The sequence below is a fragment of the Dromiciops gliroides genome, chromosome 3, assembly GCF_019393635.1.
Source record: "Dromiciops gliroides isolate mDroGli1 chromosome 3, mDroGli1.pri, whole genome shotgun sequence".
NCBI lineage: Eukaryota > Metazoa > Chordata > Mammalia > Microbiotheria > Microbiotheriidae > Dromiciops > Dromiciops gliroides.
In genome coordinates, this window is record NC_057863.1 from 459,058,072 (window position 1) to 459,078,273 (window position 20,202).

At 38.3% G+C, this 20,202-nt stretch overlaps 1 protein-coding gene across 1 annotated transcript in view; it reads left to right on the forward strand.

Moving 5' to 3' along the window:
- Positions 1–20,202, forward strand: part of CCDC148 (coiled-coil domain containing 148) — a 306,036-nt gene that overhangs the window by 91,807 nt on the left and 194,027 nt on the right. The window contains exons 4-8 of the mRNA XM_043991473.1: positions 3,772–3,875; positions 16,017–16,099; positions 16,300–16,460; positions 17,782–17,877; positions 17,976–18,157. Of these exons, the coding sequence (XP_043847408.1) occupies positions 3,772–3,875; positions 16,017–16,099; positions 16,300–16,460; positions 17,782–17,877; positions 17,976–18,157 (626 nt within the window). The remainder of the gene's footprint in view (positions 1–3,771; positions 3,876–16,016; positions 16,100–16,299; positions 16,461–17,781; positions 17,878–17,975; positions 18,158–20,202) is intronic.

Genomic DNA, 20,202 nt, shown 5'->3' on the forward strand with positions numbered 1-20,202 from the left:
TCAAATCCTGCCTTAGACACTTGACATTTACTAGCTGTGTGACCCTGGGCAAGTCACTTAGCCCTCATTGCCCTGGGGAAAAAAAAAAGTGGGCAGACATGAGCCAGTAGTCATTCCTAGATAAGTAATATAATGGTATGTTTGGGCTTTAGTTCTATTTTGTGTTTACCCAGTATTGCATAGTTAAGCATTACAAGTTATAAAATACTTTTTTCTAATCCCTAATCATTTAAAAAAAGATTTCAAAAATTTTAAAATTTGATTTAACTTTTTTTACTACACTACCATATCAGTGAACATTTTTGAAGAAAAAAAATGCTTTGGTTATCATCAGTTGTAATGATGACAACTAAATTAAACACTCATTTTCTCTCCCCTCCACCCTCAATGAAGGTTAATCCAGGACTGCTGCTTTATCCACTGTGCTACCCAGCTGCCCTCTTCATTTTCTCTTTACAAAGAGTACCATACTAGGTACTAAGGTTGTGGCTGAAGCCATACTAGTCATTGAAATTGCCAAGAGAGATACTATACATAGAGAAGAGGGACAAGGAAAGAATCTTGAGGACAAGTTTCTAAGAAGTTAAGGAGGTGAGGATTTAAGGGCATCTGCATATAGAGGTTAGTTAATGCTATGGAAATTGAATGAGATTATCATGTGAGAGAACAGAAAAAGACTGAGAAAGTCTGGAGAATGATTAAGAAGAGGTGCCAATGACGAAGATAGAGAAATAGTGGTTAGAGAGAGGAAACTGAGTGAAAGGAAACTCTCCACCTGGAGGAAGTGGTAAGTAGTGCCCAGTGCTGAGGACATGGAAGAAAGAAGGAGATTTGAAAAAGGCCATTGGATTTGCTGGTAGAGGAGGGCAGTCCTTGAGGCAGTAGCTGCAGCATAGTGATGGTGTGAGGAACTTAGATTGCAAGGGGTTGAAAGCATATTTTGTGGTGAGTAAGTGGTGACATCCAGTATAGAGAGCTACTTCACATCTTTGTGTAGTGAAGAGGAGGGGAAAGGAACATGTGAAAGTCAATAAGCATTTAGATGGTGTCTACTATGTACCAGGCACCACTGTATTCACTTTTACAGATATTTCAGAATGGGATAGTAGCAGGATGGAGTAATCACTTAAGGTAAGGTGTTTTGTTTGTTTGTTTTGTTTTTGGGGTGTGTGTGTGGCAATTGGGGTTAAGTCACTTGCCCAGGGTTACACAGCTAGTAAGTGTTAGTGTCAGAGTCCGGATTTGAACTCAGGTCCTTCTGAATTTAGGGCTGGTGCTCTATCCATTGTGCCACCTAGCAGTTTTGTTTTGTTTTTTAAAGAATACAATAAATTTGATTACATCATAGATTTAGAACCGAAGCTTAAGTATCTTTTTATTGAAGTTTCATATTTTACAGCTAATGTAACACACCTAGGGAGGAGAAGTAACTTGCTGAATGTTACCCAGATAGTATGTATCAGAGCCAGACCCTGAACCTTAATCCTCTAGTCCCAAATTCAGGATTGTAAAGAAAAGCCGGAAGGACAAACTGTGGGAACAAAGTTCTGACAGGTTAGGAGAAAAAGGAAAGAGATCAGTACACAAATAGAGGATTTTGTCTCAGCCTAGAATAGGGATACTTGTTCTGAGACAGGAATGGAGAATGGTTGGGTCAGACCAAGAATTTTTGAGGGCTGGAAGAGGGAATTGAAAGAGTTTTTATTGGTTAGCCTCACTCTTCTCAAGGAAGTAGAAGACCCAATCATCTCTCCTAAGTACTGGAATTAGTGCCATGCTTGGAGTTTGAAAAAGGAAGAAAAATTTTACAAAGTAATAACAAAAAATTGCAAATGAAAGGCTTGGCTTTATTTTTGTGCTTTTTCTTGAAATGGACTGTTGGCTATTTTGTTATCATATACCCTTAATTCTGAATCCATTTCCAAGACAGAAGGAAGGTAAACTTGAGGTCAAGGCAATTTGTGATTTTATCTGTGCATGTCAGTAAAAGTAACCTGTGTTAAAATATTCCCTTTTCAGAGCTACCTTTTGATGCTCCCATATCTTCAATGTTGATTTATGAAAGCTTTCAGGTTACTAAATTCTATGTTAGAACAGAACATTAATTATTGTTCTGTTTGGCCCAGTGGGTAGAACTAGGAGTAATGGGGAGAGTTACAAGAGAAATCTTGATGAAAGGTTTTTACATAAGGAAAAACTACCTAGCCACTTCTTAGAGTTATCCAACAATGGAATGAAAGGTAGTGGATTCCTCTTCATCAGAGATCCTTGGGCACAAGAAGATGGCTGCTTGACACGGACATAGAAAGAATACTAGATTTGTAAATTAAAGGACCAGGGTTCAAATTCCAGTTCTATTACTTACTACCTGAGTGACACTGAGCCAGTAACTTCTTTGGGCCTCAGGCTGTCATCAGTAAAATGAATGAGTTGCTCCAGATAGCCACTAATTTCTCTTCAGACTCTAAATCTGCAATTTTACGATCCTTTCTTAAACACATTACTTGAATTCCTTGGGGCTCTGTTTCCTCATATGTAAAGTCTTTACTGGATGAACTTTGAGGCCTTATAGCTCTAAATATATGATCCTGTGAAATTTCATAACCTTCTTGAGGACTGGGACTAGTGAGTTTCTGGCGTTGTATCTATGTTAACTAACTAGCACAGGGCCTGGAATTAAAAAAAAATTTTTTTTTCTGAAATTTTCTTTAAGTGAATTTGTTAAGTCATTTTTCAGGTATGTCTGACTCTTCATAACCACATTTAGGGTTTTCCTGACAAAGGTATTGATGTGACGTGCCATTTCCTTCTCCAGCTCATTTTACAGATGAGGAACTGAGGCAAACAGGGTTAAGTGACTTGTTCAGGGCCACACAACTAGTAAGTGCCTGAAGCCAGATTTGATTTCAGGAATGAGTCTTCCTGACTTCAGGCCTGGCATTCTTTCACTCTGCCACCTAACTGCCTTAAGTGAACAAATGTACTTATTATATTATATTTTGATTTGTTTTATAAAATGCAAAATTATCCATATAGAATTACATTAATATAGCTGACTTAATAGAGCACTGATTATATGACCTCTTAAAATAAGGGGCATGTGAAAGAGACTTATTTCATCTTTTCCAAGCTTCCATTGTTGTTATTTTGTTGAACATGTAGAAATAAATTTTTGATTAATTTTTATTTTTTTCTGATATTCTTGGAAAATCATTTTTTTAATGCAGGGAAAGATCTTAAAGTTGATCTAATATTACTGTCTCATTTTACAGATATGGAAACTAAAGTCTATCATTAAGTAACTACCCAGAGAATTAGGTTCTGACTTCCAATTCAAGGGTCTTATGAACAATGATTAGGCCATTTTCCATATGCCTGAGGATATTTTTATCTCCATGTGTTTGGGAAGGGGTTGGGGAATAGCAATATTTTATCTTTTCCCTAAATTATATAAAAGCATCATTTTCTACATGTAGCAGGATTGAAGACCTGCTCCTTCACATTTTAATCAATATAGTGTTTATTTTAGGTGTCTTCAGATTGAGAAATACACTGGCATGAATTAAGAATGAGATAGCCATTTTCTACTTATTTTCAGAGGAAAGCATAGCTCACTCAAGAGCAAATGTGGGGAGAGCAAGTCTGAATTTCATGTAACATTGTAAAATGTTGCTACCATATTCTTAAGTCAAATTTAAAAGCATTTCTTTGTAAAAGACACATTAGGAAAAAAAGTTGGTCCCTCATTTTTTTTTATTCCTCTGAAACTAGATAAAAAAAACAGAGCAGACTTCAAAAATATCTAAAGACCAAAGGCTAATAAAACAACATAAGAAAGTATGGTGGCAAGAGCACAAAAGGCTTCATGAAATCAGGTAAGAAATGAAAAAATTCCAAATGTTCAAACTGAGACAATAATTTTATCATTTAATTTTCGATTAGCATTAAATGAATATGCTGATTTCCTGAAACTTTCTGTTTTATTTAGTCTGTTATAATTAAATTTTAAAGTTGCAATTTAAATGAATACCTAAAGGTTCTAGCTCTGTTATTTCTTCAGTTTAGTTGAGATTCAGTAGAAATAAATATGATTTTTGCAGTTGTTAACAAAATCTATCAGCCTTTCAATATCCATAATAATTGATTTAACATGTTCATTTGTTCTCCATTTGTTGCCATCTGCATCCACATAGTTTAAGTGTTATCCCATTAAATTACTTGAATTTTATCATCACTAAGGAAATTAAGAAAGAATAAAAAACAAATGCTATACTGTACTTATTCTTTGGAGAATGCAAGTTCTTTACCAGAGAGAAACAAATAATAGAAAAAGTTAAGAATATTTTCCTCCTTAAAACTCAATATAAATGCCTTTAAGATATTAAATTTTTATTAAACATGCACTTCATTAATGTTATACAAACATTTGTGGGAGAATAGAACTGTTATTGTAGTAAGCATTTTTTTTTTGTAATTCTGGTTTCAAATTTCCAAATAGTCAACTCTGTTTTGAGCTTAAATTTTAACTTCTCTTTTGGGAAAGGTTCCCTTACCCTGTCAAGTAATTCTTAAATATGGAGTATCCAGCTCAAATTTCAATAGGCTGTTTATGTTTATTGTTTTTAATTTATTTAAAAATAAATATATGTTGACTTTTGTTTTGTTTTTTTTGTTTGTTTGTTTTTGTGGGGCAATAGGGGTTAAGTGACTTGCCCAGGATCACACAGCCAGCAAGTTTCAAGTGTCTAAGGCCAGATTTGAACTCAGGAACTCCTGAATCCAGGGCCAGTGCTTTATCCATTGCGCCACCTAGCCGCCCCTTGTTTTTTTTTTTTGTTTGTTTGTTTGTTTTTATATTGACTTTTTTCATATATTCCTTCATGATAAAATCTTTAAATCAAGCTCATTTCTATTCTTCCCCCTCCAAAAAAAAGTTCCATTATGCAAATGGAAAGTTTGAACCCATTGGAACAATTTTTATGAGGTTCTGTTTTAACCTGAAACATGATAAAAAGGAAAGTCATTTGGCAACTTTAATTAAAGTGTTCAGTGATGCAAGCTCAAATATAAAGGAGGACACTAGGGAGGAATTTTTAACTTTGATATTCTATTCCCTCCCTTAACATGTATATTAAATTGTTTTTGAGCTTGATGGAAATTATACGAACATATCATTACAGAGGATAACACTTTAAGTTTAGGGTAACACATAGATGATTAAATGGAAGTGAAGAAATGATCAAATGATAATCAAAATGTGTTTAAGCTTATGACTAGAACTAAAATGAGGGGGGAAAGGAGTACAGGGAATTTCCTGTGTTATTCTAAAACTTGGCCTAATTTCAATAAATGTTTGTTGAAATTTAAAAATAACCACGAACAACAGTTTCTTTCCTAACTGGGGAGTTGGGGGTGGGGATCAATCATAGGGAACAACAAAAAGCATTTATTCAGACCCTACTAGGAGCAAGGGCCTGGGTTGGACAGTGGAGGTAAAAAGCCAATGGAACAGACCCTGCCTTCAAGGACCTTTCATTCAGATCTAAAATTCACCAAGCTAAGGTCAATGTGTTAAAGGTGAGGGCAAAGGGGCAGCTGGGAGACAGGGTTAGGATGGATTGCATTGCTTTAAGGAGAAACAAGTGAAGACAATTTATAGGAATTGGACAGGACTAGGCTGAATTTAGGAACCGATGACATAAAAATGCCATAACTGCAGGTTAGCACAGGTTATGAGAACAAGAATGGGGCTCAGCAGCATTCTGCTACACTATTGCTACTCAGTTATGTGTGCTCTGCACCCCCAAGACACCCCATTTTCCTGTTTCTTTCCTGAACTCTGATTAAATTGTAGCTTCCCCCCTCACTCTCTGCTCATCCTCTTTCCAAGGCCCCACCTCCTTCCATGCTACACATCGACTCCTGGACAGTTACTGAATTGTTCTCTATGAACTCATGGACTTAAGTATGAAAGTGAGTTCTCTTTACTTTTGTCTTCCTATACAACTCCCAGGCCATTTTCCAACTTCAAAATAATAAATACCAGGCCTGGGAATCGTGGTAGGTGTGTATCCCTGCAGTTCTGGGTGCCCAGCCATTCTTTTCTTGGTATCTATCATCCAGCACTGTCCCTTTCCAAGGCTCTCCCTTGGTGAGAGCTCAGGGCAGATATGCCTGATGAGCCTTAGCAAGGGAACAATCAATAAGCTGCTACTGGGGAAAGGTCCTCACAACCTTCCTAAGTAGTTTGAGATCCACTTTCTCTAACTACTTCATGTTCTTGCTCTTTTGGTGCTGTCCTTCTCACGGAGAGCTGAGTCCTAATGAGGGCCAGCCCAGTCTTTCTTCCATCTTTCCTTTTCTACCCAATGGAGGATGTCTCTTTAAATTCTGATCTTCAATTTCAGAAGTGACTTTCTTGAGCCTCTTTTCAGGTCAATGTGGTTACTGATCTTTTCTTTCCCACCCCCACACCTGATTTTGGGAACTAGCATCTTCTCCCAGGCAACCTTGGAATTTAGTTTCTGTTGCTACAGATTCAACTACTGGATAACATTGTTAGGAAATATCCCAAACCTATTTGAATGGAAGAATCAGTAGTTGGGCTTGTCCTGTGTGCATCCTGGAAGTTTACACTGTATCTCATTGTGTAGAAGTCTTGGAAAGGTTTTGAGATCTCTCTCCATCTCTGTGTCTCTGTCTTTCTGTCTCTCCTCCCTGTCTCTGTTTCTGTCTCTTTCTGTCTCTCTCTGTCTCTGTCTCTCTCAGTAGACAACCTTTGACTCTCAGCTCCACCTTTCTATTTAGAGCACATTTGACTTGCTATCAAGGGGGTGTCTATGACTGGGATTTACCAACGAGGAATCTACACTGAATCCCTCCCTTTGAGTAGTCCTCCCTCCTTACTGAAGGCAGTCTGTCACTGATCCATAGTCATGTGGCTTGGCATAATGAAGCCAACTCCCCACGGTGAAAGATGGGCATACTTGGATACATCATGTACTTTTCTTTTGGCTTAGAATCAACAAAACAATGTGAAATAAAAATCAAACAATGAATAATAAAACATCCCCTACTCAGTGGTGCACCTGTAACCTCTCGCTGCCTTCTGCAATCCCTAGACAATATGTTTGGAACTAAGGAGTTATAGAAAACACACAGGTCCTCTCTGAGACCCCACACCCGCACCTCTGATAGCAGGCAAAGGAATGCAGATAACACACCATCAATCCCCACTTTGTATTTACTCATACTTCCAGGACGGCCCGTGTTTTACTAAAGACTCAGGAACCAGGAACTTCGGACCTCTTTCAGTGCAGGGCATGGAACACAGGATCCATTGTGAATGAAACTTACGAAGAACAGTACTTTTTCTAGCCTTGACTGGCCTGTTGCTGGCAGGGACCTGTGACTGATTCTGTCTCTCCTTAGCTCATCATTGAGCAGAGTGAATGGACTCAGCAGGGGGCCCAACAATGAGCAGTACTGCAATTCTACCCCAGCCATTACTTTACCACACCTTCCCTCACAGGTGTGTCCTGTCAGTTCCTGTGGTGCACTTGCTGGAGTCAAAACCCTGCTGCTTTGCGCAATTTAGGATGGGGGTTGGGGAAGGGAAGGAAGCAGACAGATCAAAGGGAGTGCTACACAGAAGAATAAACATGGGGAGGGTATCTACTCCACCCCTCAAAGCCTGGTTTAGAGCTGGGTCATTGCTCAGATGAGGAAAGGACGGTTAGCACCAACAAGGCCAGTCAGTTAGCAGAGTGCCTGAAGCTCCCATATGAAAAACACTGACCTGGACTGGCCATGCCATAAGGACCTAGATCTCTATATGACCTAAAGATTAACCATTTCCTCTTCTGCCTCTTCACAATCTCCCCCAATCCCAGGTTCAGCTATAATCAGTTTTATATTGAAAGAATTATCCATGGCTCACCCTAAGGTACCAGCATTGGAGTACCTATCACCTCTTTTTGTATGGTCTATAGGTTGGGTTAGACCCTAGACTACCCACACAGTCCTTTTGGTCATATGCTGCCTTTTTTTTTTTTTTTTTTTTTTTTGCAGGGCAATGAGGGTTAAGTGACTTGCCCAGGGTCACAGATCTAGTAAGTGTCAAATGTCTAAGGCTGGATTTGAACTCAGGTCCTCCTTAATCCAGGGCCACTGCTTTATTCACTGTGCCACCTAGTTGCCCCCGCCCCCCAACATGCTGCTTTGATATTTTCACCTGGCATCCAATTCTATGAGCCTGTCCTTTGGATCTGTGAGGTTGGTGGAGTCAGTATTGTAATTGATCACTCAGCACACTTTTCAGCATCTCTATCGAAACCACCTTGAATTTTTTCAGGTGCCCCAACAAAGAGCCTTACTACACTGATGATGTAGAAACCCAGACCTTATTAGAATACCTTACCTTACTTAAGAATGCTAATATTTCCCCAGCCAAAGGCCATCTACTTGGTTGCAAATGTGCAGTATTGCATTTGAGATACCAAGCAGCACTGACCCCAAAGTACCACAGTATTGCTTCTCTTCCCCTGAGACACAGTAGGGGAAATGACCACAGAGCTGGCAGAATTTGGAGAAGTGGGGGGGATATGACCTGCCCTCAGGGATTTTGTCATTTTAAGCAGCTAGTGATGAATGTTTGAAATCCCCAGAGTTCCTTCCCTAAGCTTTGCACTAATTCCACCATTCCCTCCAGAGTGACAGAGAGAAGAGGATCTGACTTTATGACCAGCCAGTATTACTGGAATCCTATTGCCATTCATACTAGCACATTCTTTGTGCCCTAGGTCATCCTGTGCCTGGGTACTCTTTGCCCCAAACATAATAGTAAGAAAGAGCCCAGACAATGCTCGATTCAAATAAGTGATATGAGAACTTAACTTTGGGGCCATTATTGAAGCTCTACACTCAAAACAGTCTTTGGTTTATATCTTGGAGTTTTCTCAATAGTGAATAATCTCTCTGGTTTGTGTTTGCTCTGACCTGGAAGTCATCTTTGGAAATATCTGATATGAATTGTTCTGCCATTTTCCTATTTCAGGCAACTGAGACTCCCAGGGCTTACAGAGAAAACACTTAATACATAGCAAAGAATACAGAAAGGACCCATATTCAAACCTGTAGATGGTTAAGAAAAGTTTCTCCCTGTGTAGAACTATTTTCTCTAAGTTTTGGGGGACCCACATCTGGGTTGGAGATCTGAATACAGGGGAAGAACTTAGTATTAACAAAATTATAGAATTTTAGAGTAAGGGATCCTAGGAGCCAATTGGTCTGATTCATAAGTAAAGAGGAATCCTTACTATATAACAAACTTGACAAGGGGTGATGGTGGGGTGCCTCAAAACCATCTGTGGCCCAAATTCTTAGAGAAAGCAGGTCTACCCAGGGAAAAACTTTTCTTATCTACAGGCTTGATTATGGGTTCTTTCTGTATTCTTTTCTATGTAATAAATTTATTCTTCTGCATGCCTTGGGAGTCTCTTCTAGATGACCTCTAATGAGAGGCATCTGCCTACTTCCTCCAAGGCAGCCCATTCTGCTTTTGGACAACTCAAATAAGCAGGATATCTTACATCGTTTTCCTAAATCAAATCTAAATTTGCCTCTTTGTAACTTTCCTCTGCGGCTCTTTGCTTGGTCCTCTGCAGTCAAACATGACAAATCTAATCTGTCTTTCACATCACAGCCCTTCAGACACTTAAAGACAGCTATCATATCCCCTCTTCTCCAGGCCAAATAATCCAATTTCCTTTGACCTATTCTCATATGACACGAACCCGTCTCTTTCTTCACTATCTGGGTTGTCCATCTCTGGTTGCTTCCCAGCTTCAGGGGTCCTCCTTAAATTATGATGCCCAGAATGAAGCAGTTATCCAGATAAGTGTACAGATGTCCTATCATTCTTATAACTGCAATGATATTATTATAGGTATAAGAACATTATTCCTACCATAATATTATTATGAAGAATGATGATGATAATACAATAGCATTTATGTAGCACTTTAAGATTTGTAAAGTGCTTTACAGATTTATCTCATTTCATCCTCACAACAACCGGGGGGGGGGGGGGAGGTGCTTTATTATTCCTATTGTACAGATGAGGAAATGGAGCCAGAGGTCAAGTAACTTCTCTATAGCTAGGTAAGTGTCAGAGGCCAGATTTGAACTTAGGTCTTCCTAACTCCAGGTCCTGTGCTCTATTCCACTGTACTATCTAGCTACATCTCAATAGACCCCTAAATTATGTTAATTTGGAGGGGCATTGCTGTATTACACTACTGACTCACATTGAGCTTAGAGTCCCCTAAATTTCCTCCATCCTTTTCAAACACTATGATATTTCACTATGCCTTTCCTATTCTGTACCAGGGAGCCAAGTAGCCCACCTTCCTCAGGGGTCTGTAGAGTTGTTCCAGCTTTGATATGCTACCCTCAGGTTGAGGTCCCCTTGAATTGGCAGAGAACATAAAGTTGACCTCCCCTGGACTTGTACAATGCTTATGACTCACAGCAGTGGTGGAGGGTACAGTCTAGGTTTGCCCCTCTCTGCCATAGCTTTCTGCCTCAGTTTTGGCCCCTCCTCTGGTCCTTGAGTCTAGAGTGGATCTTTTCCCTCAGGCCCATGGTTGATATAAGCCATTTGTTCCCAGTCTGACTGGGGGATTGCTTTCAGAGCAATTGCTTGGTCCCTGAAATCACTAGCACTGTTGCTTCCATTTTTAGTGCCTCATTGGAAAGACCTTGCCCAGGAACTTGGGTCAGGAGAGGAGGGGTTGAGTGCTAGCTTTGACAATTATGGACTGTGTGGCCTTGGCCAAATTACTCAACCACTCAAGCTGCAGTTTCCTCACATATAAAATGAAGGATTTGAACTATCTGGAGACTTCTTTAGCTCTAAATCTATGACCCCAATGTCTGTCTTCCTTGGAAAAATATAACAGGTCTTACAGTGAGCTAAGACAACAGGTCTCTAAGCTAAGGAACACATTTCCAGCTCTTTTGTTAGGCACACATTCCCCTATGTTGTTGCATAAACTGCCCTTCAGGATCCCAACCCTCTGTCTTCAGCCCTCGATCCTACTCAAATTAGTCACCTTATCCTTGTCTTGGTACAGGCAGTCTGTCTTCCAAAATTTCTGCTGAGGCTTTTAAAGGCTCGTGGTAAACACTTAAACTGCTTTCCTTTCACTTTTAAGCTCCCTCAGTGACTAGGGTCAGGCCAGACAACTCAGCCTAGAAGCTGGGAGAAGTCTCAAGAAAATAATTGAATCAAAGGTGGTGGGAAGTTGCTGTCCATACTGTTGTAACAGGCAAAGTCTCTATCCCTTTTGGAGGACCCAATTCACCTCCTGCTTGGGGAGAGTTCATGGGGATAAGACATGACTTAGACAAAAGTTTCTGCCCTATCTCCACATTCACTCCCTCTTAAACGAGTGCTTGGTGCACAGGAGAGACACACCAGCTCCTCATTGGCCCTGATACTGACCATTTCACTTGGGCATTGGCTCTCTCTTTTTCTCTCTTCTATAAATACTAACTACTGTCTCAGTCACTGTTTCCAAGTTCTCATGGTGAAGCATTTCTCTAAGTTACATATCACCTTGTTTTTTCAAGGTTTTTGCTTTTTCTATACAATTGCTAGATTGCTCTTTCAATGCCACAAAATATTTTAGACTCCCACTCACTTAACACAAATATTAGCTTTTCATCTGTGTTTCTTTACCACACTAACGATGGTTTCCGATTTTCAAACAACTAATGTTGGCCCTAAAGCTATTCCCTTGCATAGGGAATCATGGATACCTGCATGTCCTTACAGTCTCCTGTACATAGCCACTTCTTCTTCCTTGGCTTCCTCAATGTCTGCCAGATTGTCCAATGAGTCTGGATCGTCAAAGTTCTAGGCAGGCAGGGAAGTCTAAAACAAGACTTATCAAAGACTCAAGGAGGGACCTAAATGAGCTAAAGGAGCTCCACTCTAGGCTTCATTCCTTCATCCTAAACAATTCAGGGCTAAGGTTAGGAACCATGCAACATATCATTTTTTAAAAACTGTCTTTTTTTTCTTTCCTTGAAGTGGAAACAAATCTGTCTGGTCCTTACCTTAAAAGTTTGTTGTGTGGATCAAATAAGAAAAAATGCAATAGCTCTTTGCAAATATAAGTTGTCATATGGGTGTTAGTTGCCATTCATTTTTTTTTTTTTAGTGAGGCAATTGGGGTTAAGTGACTTGCCCAGGGTCACACAGCTAGTAAGTGTTAAGTGTCTGAGGCCGGATTTGAACTCAGGTACTCCTGACTCCAGGGCCAGTGCTCTATCCACTGCGCCACCTAGCTGCCCCCGCCATTCATTTTTAAGGCATTATAAAAGATGCTTCTACCTCTAGGACAGATTAATCAGTGAACTAACTAATATTCTGGTTCGTATCAGCCCTTAGGAAGAAGCCCTGATCCTGCTGCAGACCCAGTGTTTGGCTTGATCCCATTTTTAAGCAATCTTCTCCTAATTCAGAGCTGTGATACTGGAAGCATACTACTAATTAATCTTGAGTTGCTGAAAAGAAATAATAATCCTTATATATTTGCAGAGTGCTTGATAATACAAATTTTAATTTTTAATGGGGTTTATGGGGTGTTCATGGCATGTGAGGGCTTGCCAAGCCCATTTCAGGGCTGCTTATCCACCTTTGGTGTCCACCTGTCCACCAACTCTCACCTGTGGCTCTAAGATGTAGCATTCACAGAAGTCATACCCTGGCAGAACTGTCATTGCAGATGGGCTAAACTACATTGAGGGTAACCAACTGGCCTCAAAACCAGCAGTGAGTTAGGGGGATATCTATCCCAAGCAAGTGAAAACTTCCTCTGGCAGAACTGGGTGGATGAGAACATTTTGTTCCATGAAGACAGCTGAAGCAGGAGCTGTGTGGCCCTTTTAGCTTGGCCAGACATCAAAAATGCCAAGGTCATCCACAGTATCCTGAGCCATCGCTAGGATTCTTGACTTAAAATTGCAAAAGCAATCATGCTAGATAAATGATGTAAGTGAAAACCAGGGAGATGGCTTATATCACAATGCCAGCACTCGAATTGGCATCTTTTTCTTCATCTATAATTGACTTTGAGCCTAGGATCAAATCAAATGAGTATAGAAAGTGGCTGAGGTCATATGGATATGGTGTTATGAAGTGAAATAAATGGTATTAAGACATTTAAATATAAATACATATATATGTATATGTATATATGTATGCATACATATATGTATAAAACCAGGTCAAAATTCCCTCAAGCCCACTACCAATGTAGATAAGCAACCTTTTTTTTTTTTTTAGCATTTATTTACTTTATTTTAAATTTATGGAATAAAATAAGCATTTCTATAATATAGTATAATAAAAAAAAGATAAAACTGAAAATCTATTATGGATAACTTGTTATTCCTTTTAAATATAGAATAAATTTATCATGTAGATTTTTTTCTTTTCTGTTAGAAATGGGTAAATTGAGGCATGACTCTGGTCTGGTGCAAAGCAGGAAGGCCATTTTATTATGATCTTGCAAGAAAGGGCACACACTTCCAAAGAAATTGTACAAAGCATGCTCACCTCAGTGATCTTATATAGGTCCCTAATGCAAAGATTCCCTCCCCCATTTCACCATTTATCTGGTTACTCAGGATACACATTCTTTGAGACACTTCTGAACATCCCCCCACCACACACACACACACACACACACACACACACACACACACACACACACACACACTCATGGGGCAACTTCTGGATGGGAATTTCATGGTTCTCCTGTTATCTGACTTTAGATAACTAACTGCTAGCTCAGCCAAAAAAGGAAGAGAATTTTGTGGAGGGGGAGAAGCCCCTGGGACTTGAACGATGTCACCTGCCCAATATTTCCTGAGGAGAGCACATTGCATCCCTCTTATTTTCTTTCTTCCCTTTTCCCCCCCTGCCCTGCCCTAGAGATGGCTACCATTAGACACAAATAGGTACACAGACACATATATGTAAAATTATTCTATCTATACTTCTATTTATCAGTACAGATAATGTACTTCTTTATATGTACTTTATTTTTAATTTGTGTATTTATAATAGTCAAAATGGCTTAGTCACGCAGTCTTTCTTAAAACTATTACTATTACATAGACAACATTCTCTTGATTCTGCTCACTTCTCTCTTCACCATTTCATCCAAGTTTTTCTGTGCCTTTCTAAGATTATCGAGCTTATCATTTCTTATAGCACATTAGTATTCCATTATAACCATACACCACAACTTGTTCAGTCATTCCCCAATTGATGGGGATCCCTGCAATTTCTAGTTCTTTGCTACCACAAAGAGACTTGCTATAAATATTCCATTCACATTCATTCAAAGTTTTAATTACTATTTGTGAATTTCCCTCCAGCTTATTTTTACACATTATTTTCTTTCAACTTGTGCACTTCTCTAACTTCTACTTATTTGTATCACTGAGAGGTTAGGTAACTTGTCACACAGCCAGTATGTGTCAGATGCAGGACTTGAACCCAGGTTTTCCTCTAAGGCCAGCTCTGTATGTGCTATTTATTCCATACTGCTTCTCCATATTTAAAAATATACTCTAATCAAGTACTATATAATTATGAGTCAGATTCATTGACCTTTTTATTGGAGAAAATATTCCCATATAGGTAGATAAGGATTTCAGGTTCAGTGGAAGAAGTTGCCAATAGCTGATATTTGCTAAATTTGGAACACTTCCTCCTCTATTCCCTGTTATTACCCTGAATTCTCCAGGAGTAGTGGATCAAAGCTGGCAGAACTACTCAGGACACATTGAGAAAAGTGGGACCCATCAGTACTTGGGACTGGGGACTGAATCTAGAATGCCATCACACTTGCAACTAATATCTATGCACATTTCATATATATGAAAAAGAATAATGTGAAGATTGAGAAGGGGAAGTGTTAAATATATATTTTAGGGACTTATAAAAAGCCAAAAAATGATGCAAAAGCACCACCAGAATAGGACAAATCAGAATTGGTGTCCAGAGGACGATAAAGGGGGAAGAAGAGTATAAAGGAAAAGAATTATAAAGAACAGAAAATTAGTGGACAGGAGAAAAGGAAAAAGGAAGATTGTTAGAAGCAGAAAACTATATAAAGAATCTTCTTATCCTTGCTACTTGTTTTAATGTCTTCAGTCTCTCTCTCTCTCTCTCTCTCTCTCTCTCTCTCTCTCTCTCTCTCTCTCTTCCCTTCCTCCTTTCTATTCTCCCCGTTCCAACCTCTGCTTCTTTTTCTACTTCTCTCCTGTACCCAAGGGGTCAGGTTAGCCCAGGGGTTCTTAACCAGGGCTGCATACACTCCTAATCAGTCTGTGGGTATATTTCAAAGGAGTTTATGAACTTGAATAGGACAAAACATTTTCATTAACCTCTAACTGAAATTTAGCATTTCCTTTGATTGTGAGTTAAAAAAAATATTTTGAGAAGGGGGTCCATAGGCTTCACCAGACTGCCAAGAGGATCTGTGACAAAGAAAGGATAAGAATTTCTGAATAAAAGTAATTCAGCCTAGACCAGCTTCTGCTTGGGCTCCATTTTAATGTATATTGACTTAGAGTAAGCATTTTCAAATGCGATGTTTATACAGTTTTTTGGTATGACTTTGATGAAGACTTAAAGCAAGAAGAAAAACTAGTATGTCCTGGGATTTCCATTCAAAGCTGGTTAATTTTTTTACTGTACAAGATATTGAATGAAAATAGTGGATAATTTGCATTTTTGTTAGCATTAATTGACTTAAAAAGCCTTTAAAATCAGCCACATGTTACTATTCATTATAAATAAAAGTTGTGTGTATAATTATTATAGATTTAAAGCACATTAGGATATACATATTGTGTTTATAACAGAGATTTTAAAAAATTCTCTCTAGTTGCATTTAAAAAATTAATCTAATTTCTCCCCTTCCCCATTGCAGATGTAAAACAGAATCTGAAATTAGAAGTTTTCTTGAAGAAGAGAACGCTGAAAATGAATTTCTTTTCAACCTCAAGGATTTTGGTGAGAATATTCTTATATTATTTTTAGGAGGAGTTCCTTTTCACCCTGATATGATCACTTCATGTATTCATTGAAAAAATATTAATTCCTGTTTGTTTTTCCTAGGACAACCACAAAAAGAAATTGAATTTAGGCTTGTTCTTTCTGAAAAGAAACTTGGCAAAATATCATTGTGAGGAAATTTTGTCTCTCTGTTATAGAACTTGCATTATCAGAAGACTGGAATAAATATCTACAGAATGTACTAGAACCTATCTGCCGATTGAAAGAAGATTTAAAATGCAAATCTGAGTTGCTGTTTGATACTTCAAACCCATCCTCATCAGAAAATGTGCTTGATGCACATAAAATGATAGAAGAGGTCAGGATTTGTATTTGAAAAATGCTGGTTTATGTTTTTGTTTGTGATTAGAACAACTTAATACATATATATTTATCTTTTGTATAGACATTCAAGATAGAGATATCTAGTTATATACTTTAGGAAATTGTGGCATCTCTAGAGATTTTGTAATTAGGTAGTTGTTCCTGGAATCCAGAGCATGCATTAGACAGTTTTGTGTACTACAGGATATCTGGAAGCCCTTTCACCCTTGTTTCTATGTACTATAGCTGAATAGAACAGACAGCCATAAAACAAATCACAAATGCATATCTGCATAGATATTCCATTTATTCGAATTCAAACCCATGGAAATCCATGTAGAAAGTGGGAGTGAGAATAATTGGTTGGTAGGAGTGAATATTTAAGAGTGGATCTCTCCCCTCCCCTCAACTCCTGTTTTTCTAATAGCAAAACAGTTCTACTGTAGCAGAGCCTGGGTTCTACTGGGAGCTTTCATAAACATTGTACATGAATATAAGTCCTACTTCTGGTTTCTGTGTCTAGAAGCATCTTTGAGGGTCACTTGATCCTGTTCCCAAGCTCCTTTTGATTTCTTCTCTTTGTTGTTCAGTTGTTTTTCAGTTATGGCCAACTCTTTGTGACCCCTTTTGGGGTTTTCTTAGCAAAGATACTAGAGTGGTTCTCCAGCTCATTTTACTGATGAGGATACTGAGACAAACAGGGTGAAGTGACTTGCCCAAGGTCACATAGCTAGTAAGTGTCTGAGGCCATATTTGAATTCAGGAAGACTCATCTTCCTGACTTCAGGCCTGGCACTTTATCTAATGTGCCATCTAGTTACTTGTTTCTTCTCTTATAAACTTCATGTTTGATATCAGTGGTTCCTAATGCCATTGTTTGGGAATAGGTATACATGTATGTTAATACACGTATATGCAGATATATAATCTTATTTATACACAATATATTCACGTAAATATGTATGTGTATATACATATTTCTGCATATATATCTTATATAGCTGTATGTTTACATATATTTGAAGCATATATGTATATATTTCATCTAGACCTATGCTTTCATTAATGTAAGGAGCTCCCTTATAAGGAAACTCCTACTAATGCCAATAATAGTCTATAGTCTTAGGAAGTTATCTAGATTCAATGAGAAGTTAAGCAGTTTGCCCAGGGAGGCAGGACTTGAAGCCAGGTTGTCCTAGCTCTGAGGGCAGCTCTCTGTCTCTATATATTCATTTATAGTTAAATCTGTTTCATCATATCATTGGTAAAGATGTAATAATTTAAATTATGTTAAAATTGTATTAAATATCAAATAGGTTGAATTAGTAAAGAAACAATTGAAGACTATTTTTAGAAGACTTTCCCATGAACAAATGCTTTTGGAACAGGAACTTGCAGATTCTGGGATAAAAGTAAGTATATTGGAGATAATACTTCAATTGTGAATAGGATTAACAGAAAATAGATTAATTCATTTGTATTAAATGAATGATAAAGGGTTCCTTTGCAGGCATTAATTCATCCTCCAGAACAAAAAATTGACCAGTTTCATGAACTGCCTTTAGAGTTACTAACTTTGAGATGCCCATACCCTGATTTGAAATCTTCAATCCTTGAGGAGTTTTTTAAATTTACAGAGGAATATTGGAAGAAACTGGAAGAGATTGAGCAACATTTAAAAGCCATACATAGGTAATCAGCGGCCATCTTATTTTCTTTCTTAAAAGCAGACTGTTTTATACCATTGAGTTCTGTAGATGTTTTTAAGCTGATTTAAATTTTCATTGAATTTAATTGCATAATATAAAAAGTGTTGTCTTTTGAAAATAATTTATCTAAAGTAATAGGTTAAACATCTATATTAAAACTTGTTAAAGAGATCCCCTATCCATTCTAGCTCTTAGACAAGAACTAGTTTTCAAAGATTTATTTATAGTGATTACAAATATCAAGCAAAAATTTTGTTCTTTTCCAAAAAATTAATCAGAATTACCAAATAAACATTGGAGAAATAGGCTCATGTCATTTACTACATGCAATCTATTTCAGTTCTAATTTACAATGAAAATAGAATGTTGTTTTATTTCTTTATATTCTGATGATGTATACAACTTGTGTAAAAAGTTTCCGTTAGAATTTTCAAACCTTAAATATTCCAAAAGATGTATAGTGCTTCAGTCCATTATCTATGGATGACGTTTCTGTAAATTACAAGTTCAATGCTGAATGATTTGGTCATGTGTGATTTTGGTCATTTTCTGTGTTATCTAGAATGTCAATGGCTTTATCCCAAAACATTAGAAATGCTACATTGGATCAAAGCCAATAGATTATCCAGTTTAATTGCTTTTCTTCTCTTTTTACAGTCTCTCTTTTGGTAATCTCATCAGCTCCCATAGGTTCAAATATTACCTTAATTTCCAAGTGTATGCTATCCAGCCTCACTCTCTTCTTTGAATTCTAATCATCTATTAACAATGGTCTATGAAGTGTTCCCTTCTGAATGTCCATAAACATCTCAAGCTCGGTGTATATATATATATTGGGGGGGGGGGCAGAGCAGTGAGGGTTAAGTGACTTTCCTAGGGTCACATAGCTAGTAAGTGTTGTGAGAAAATAATGGGTTTTGGGATGCCCAGAGCTGCTGCTAGAGAGGATAATATTAAGATTGATTGGATTGACTTTGCTGATTAATTCACTTAAAGTTGACTTGATTGAAACCATATCTACCTGAGAGCCTGGCCCTCAGGGGGTGTGTTCTCTGTACTCTGATCTCAGCAAGTTCAGCTCATGGACCACTCTCAAGTCCAGTAAACCAATAAATTTGAATGATGCTAGCCAATTAGCTTTGAGCAGTGTAGAAGGGCCGCCTCTCCTCTGGACCCAGAGGAAACTTCCACTCTCAGTTAGGCTCTTGAATGCACTTGTGGAGGAAGACTTGGAGGAAGAAGCAGGCCAGGCTGAGCTCTAGGTTAGATAGGCCTTTTCTTAACTTTCTGAGCCAAGTGTTCTCTCTTTACTAATATTTGGTGTGCTTTAATAAATGCTTAATGCCCAAAGTTGGTGCTAAAGCTTCTGATTTATAAGTAACAAATATATTAGAAACCCCAACTAATTTTCCCCAAACTTGTGACAGAAATAGCATATAATTTTAAATGCCACAGTGTCAAGTGTCTGAGGCTGGATTTGAACTCAGGTCCTCCTGAATCCAGGGCCGGTGCTTTATTCACTGTGCCACTTAGCTGCCTCCCAATCTCAGTATTTCCAACACAATACTAATTATCTACCCCACTAAGCCTGCCTCCATCAAAACTTTCTGATAGGGGCAGCTAGGTGGCGCAGTGGATAGAGCACTGGCCCTGGAGTCAAGAGGGCCTGAGTTCAAATCTGGCCTCAGACACTTAACACTTACTAGCAGTGTGACCCTGGGCAAGTCACTTAATCCCAATTGCCTCACCAAAAAAACAAACAAACAAAAAAAACCTTTCTGATTTTTGTTGGAGGTACCATCAAGCTCAGCTTCACATCCTAGGATTCCTCTGTTCATTTACATAGCTAGTCATTTGCCAAATCTTATCCATTCTGCCTCCACAGTATTTTTCATATCTTCCCTTTCTTTCCACTCACACAACCACCATTCTAGTTCAGATCCTGTCATTTCTTGCCTGGATAACTATAACAGCTACCTGATTGGTAGGGCAGAGCCAAGACGGTGAAGTAAAGTGAGCATTTGTGCT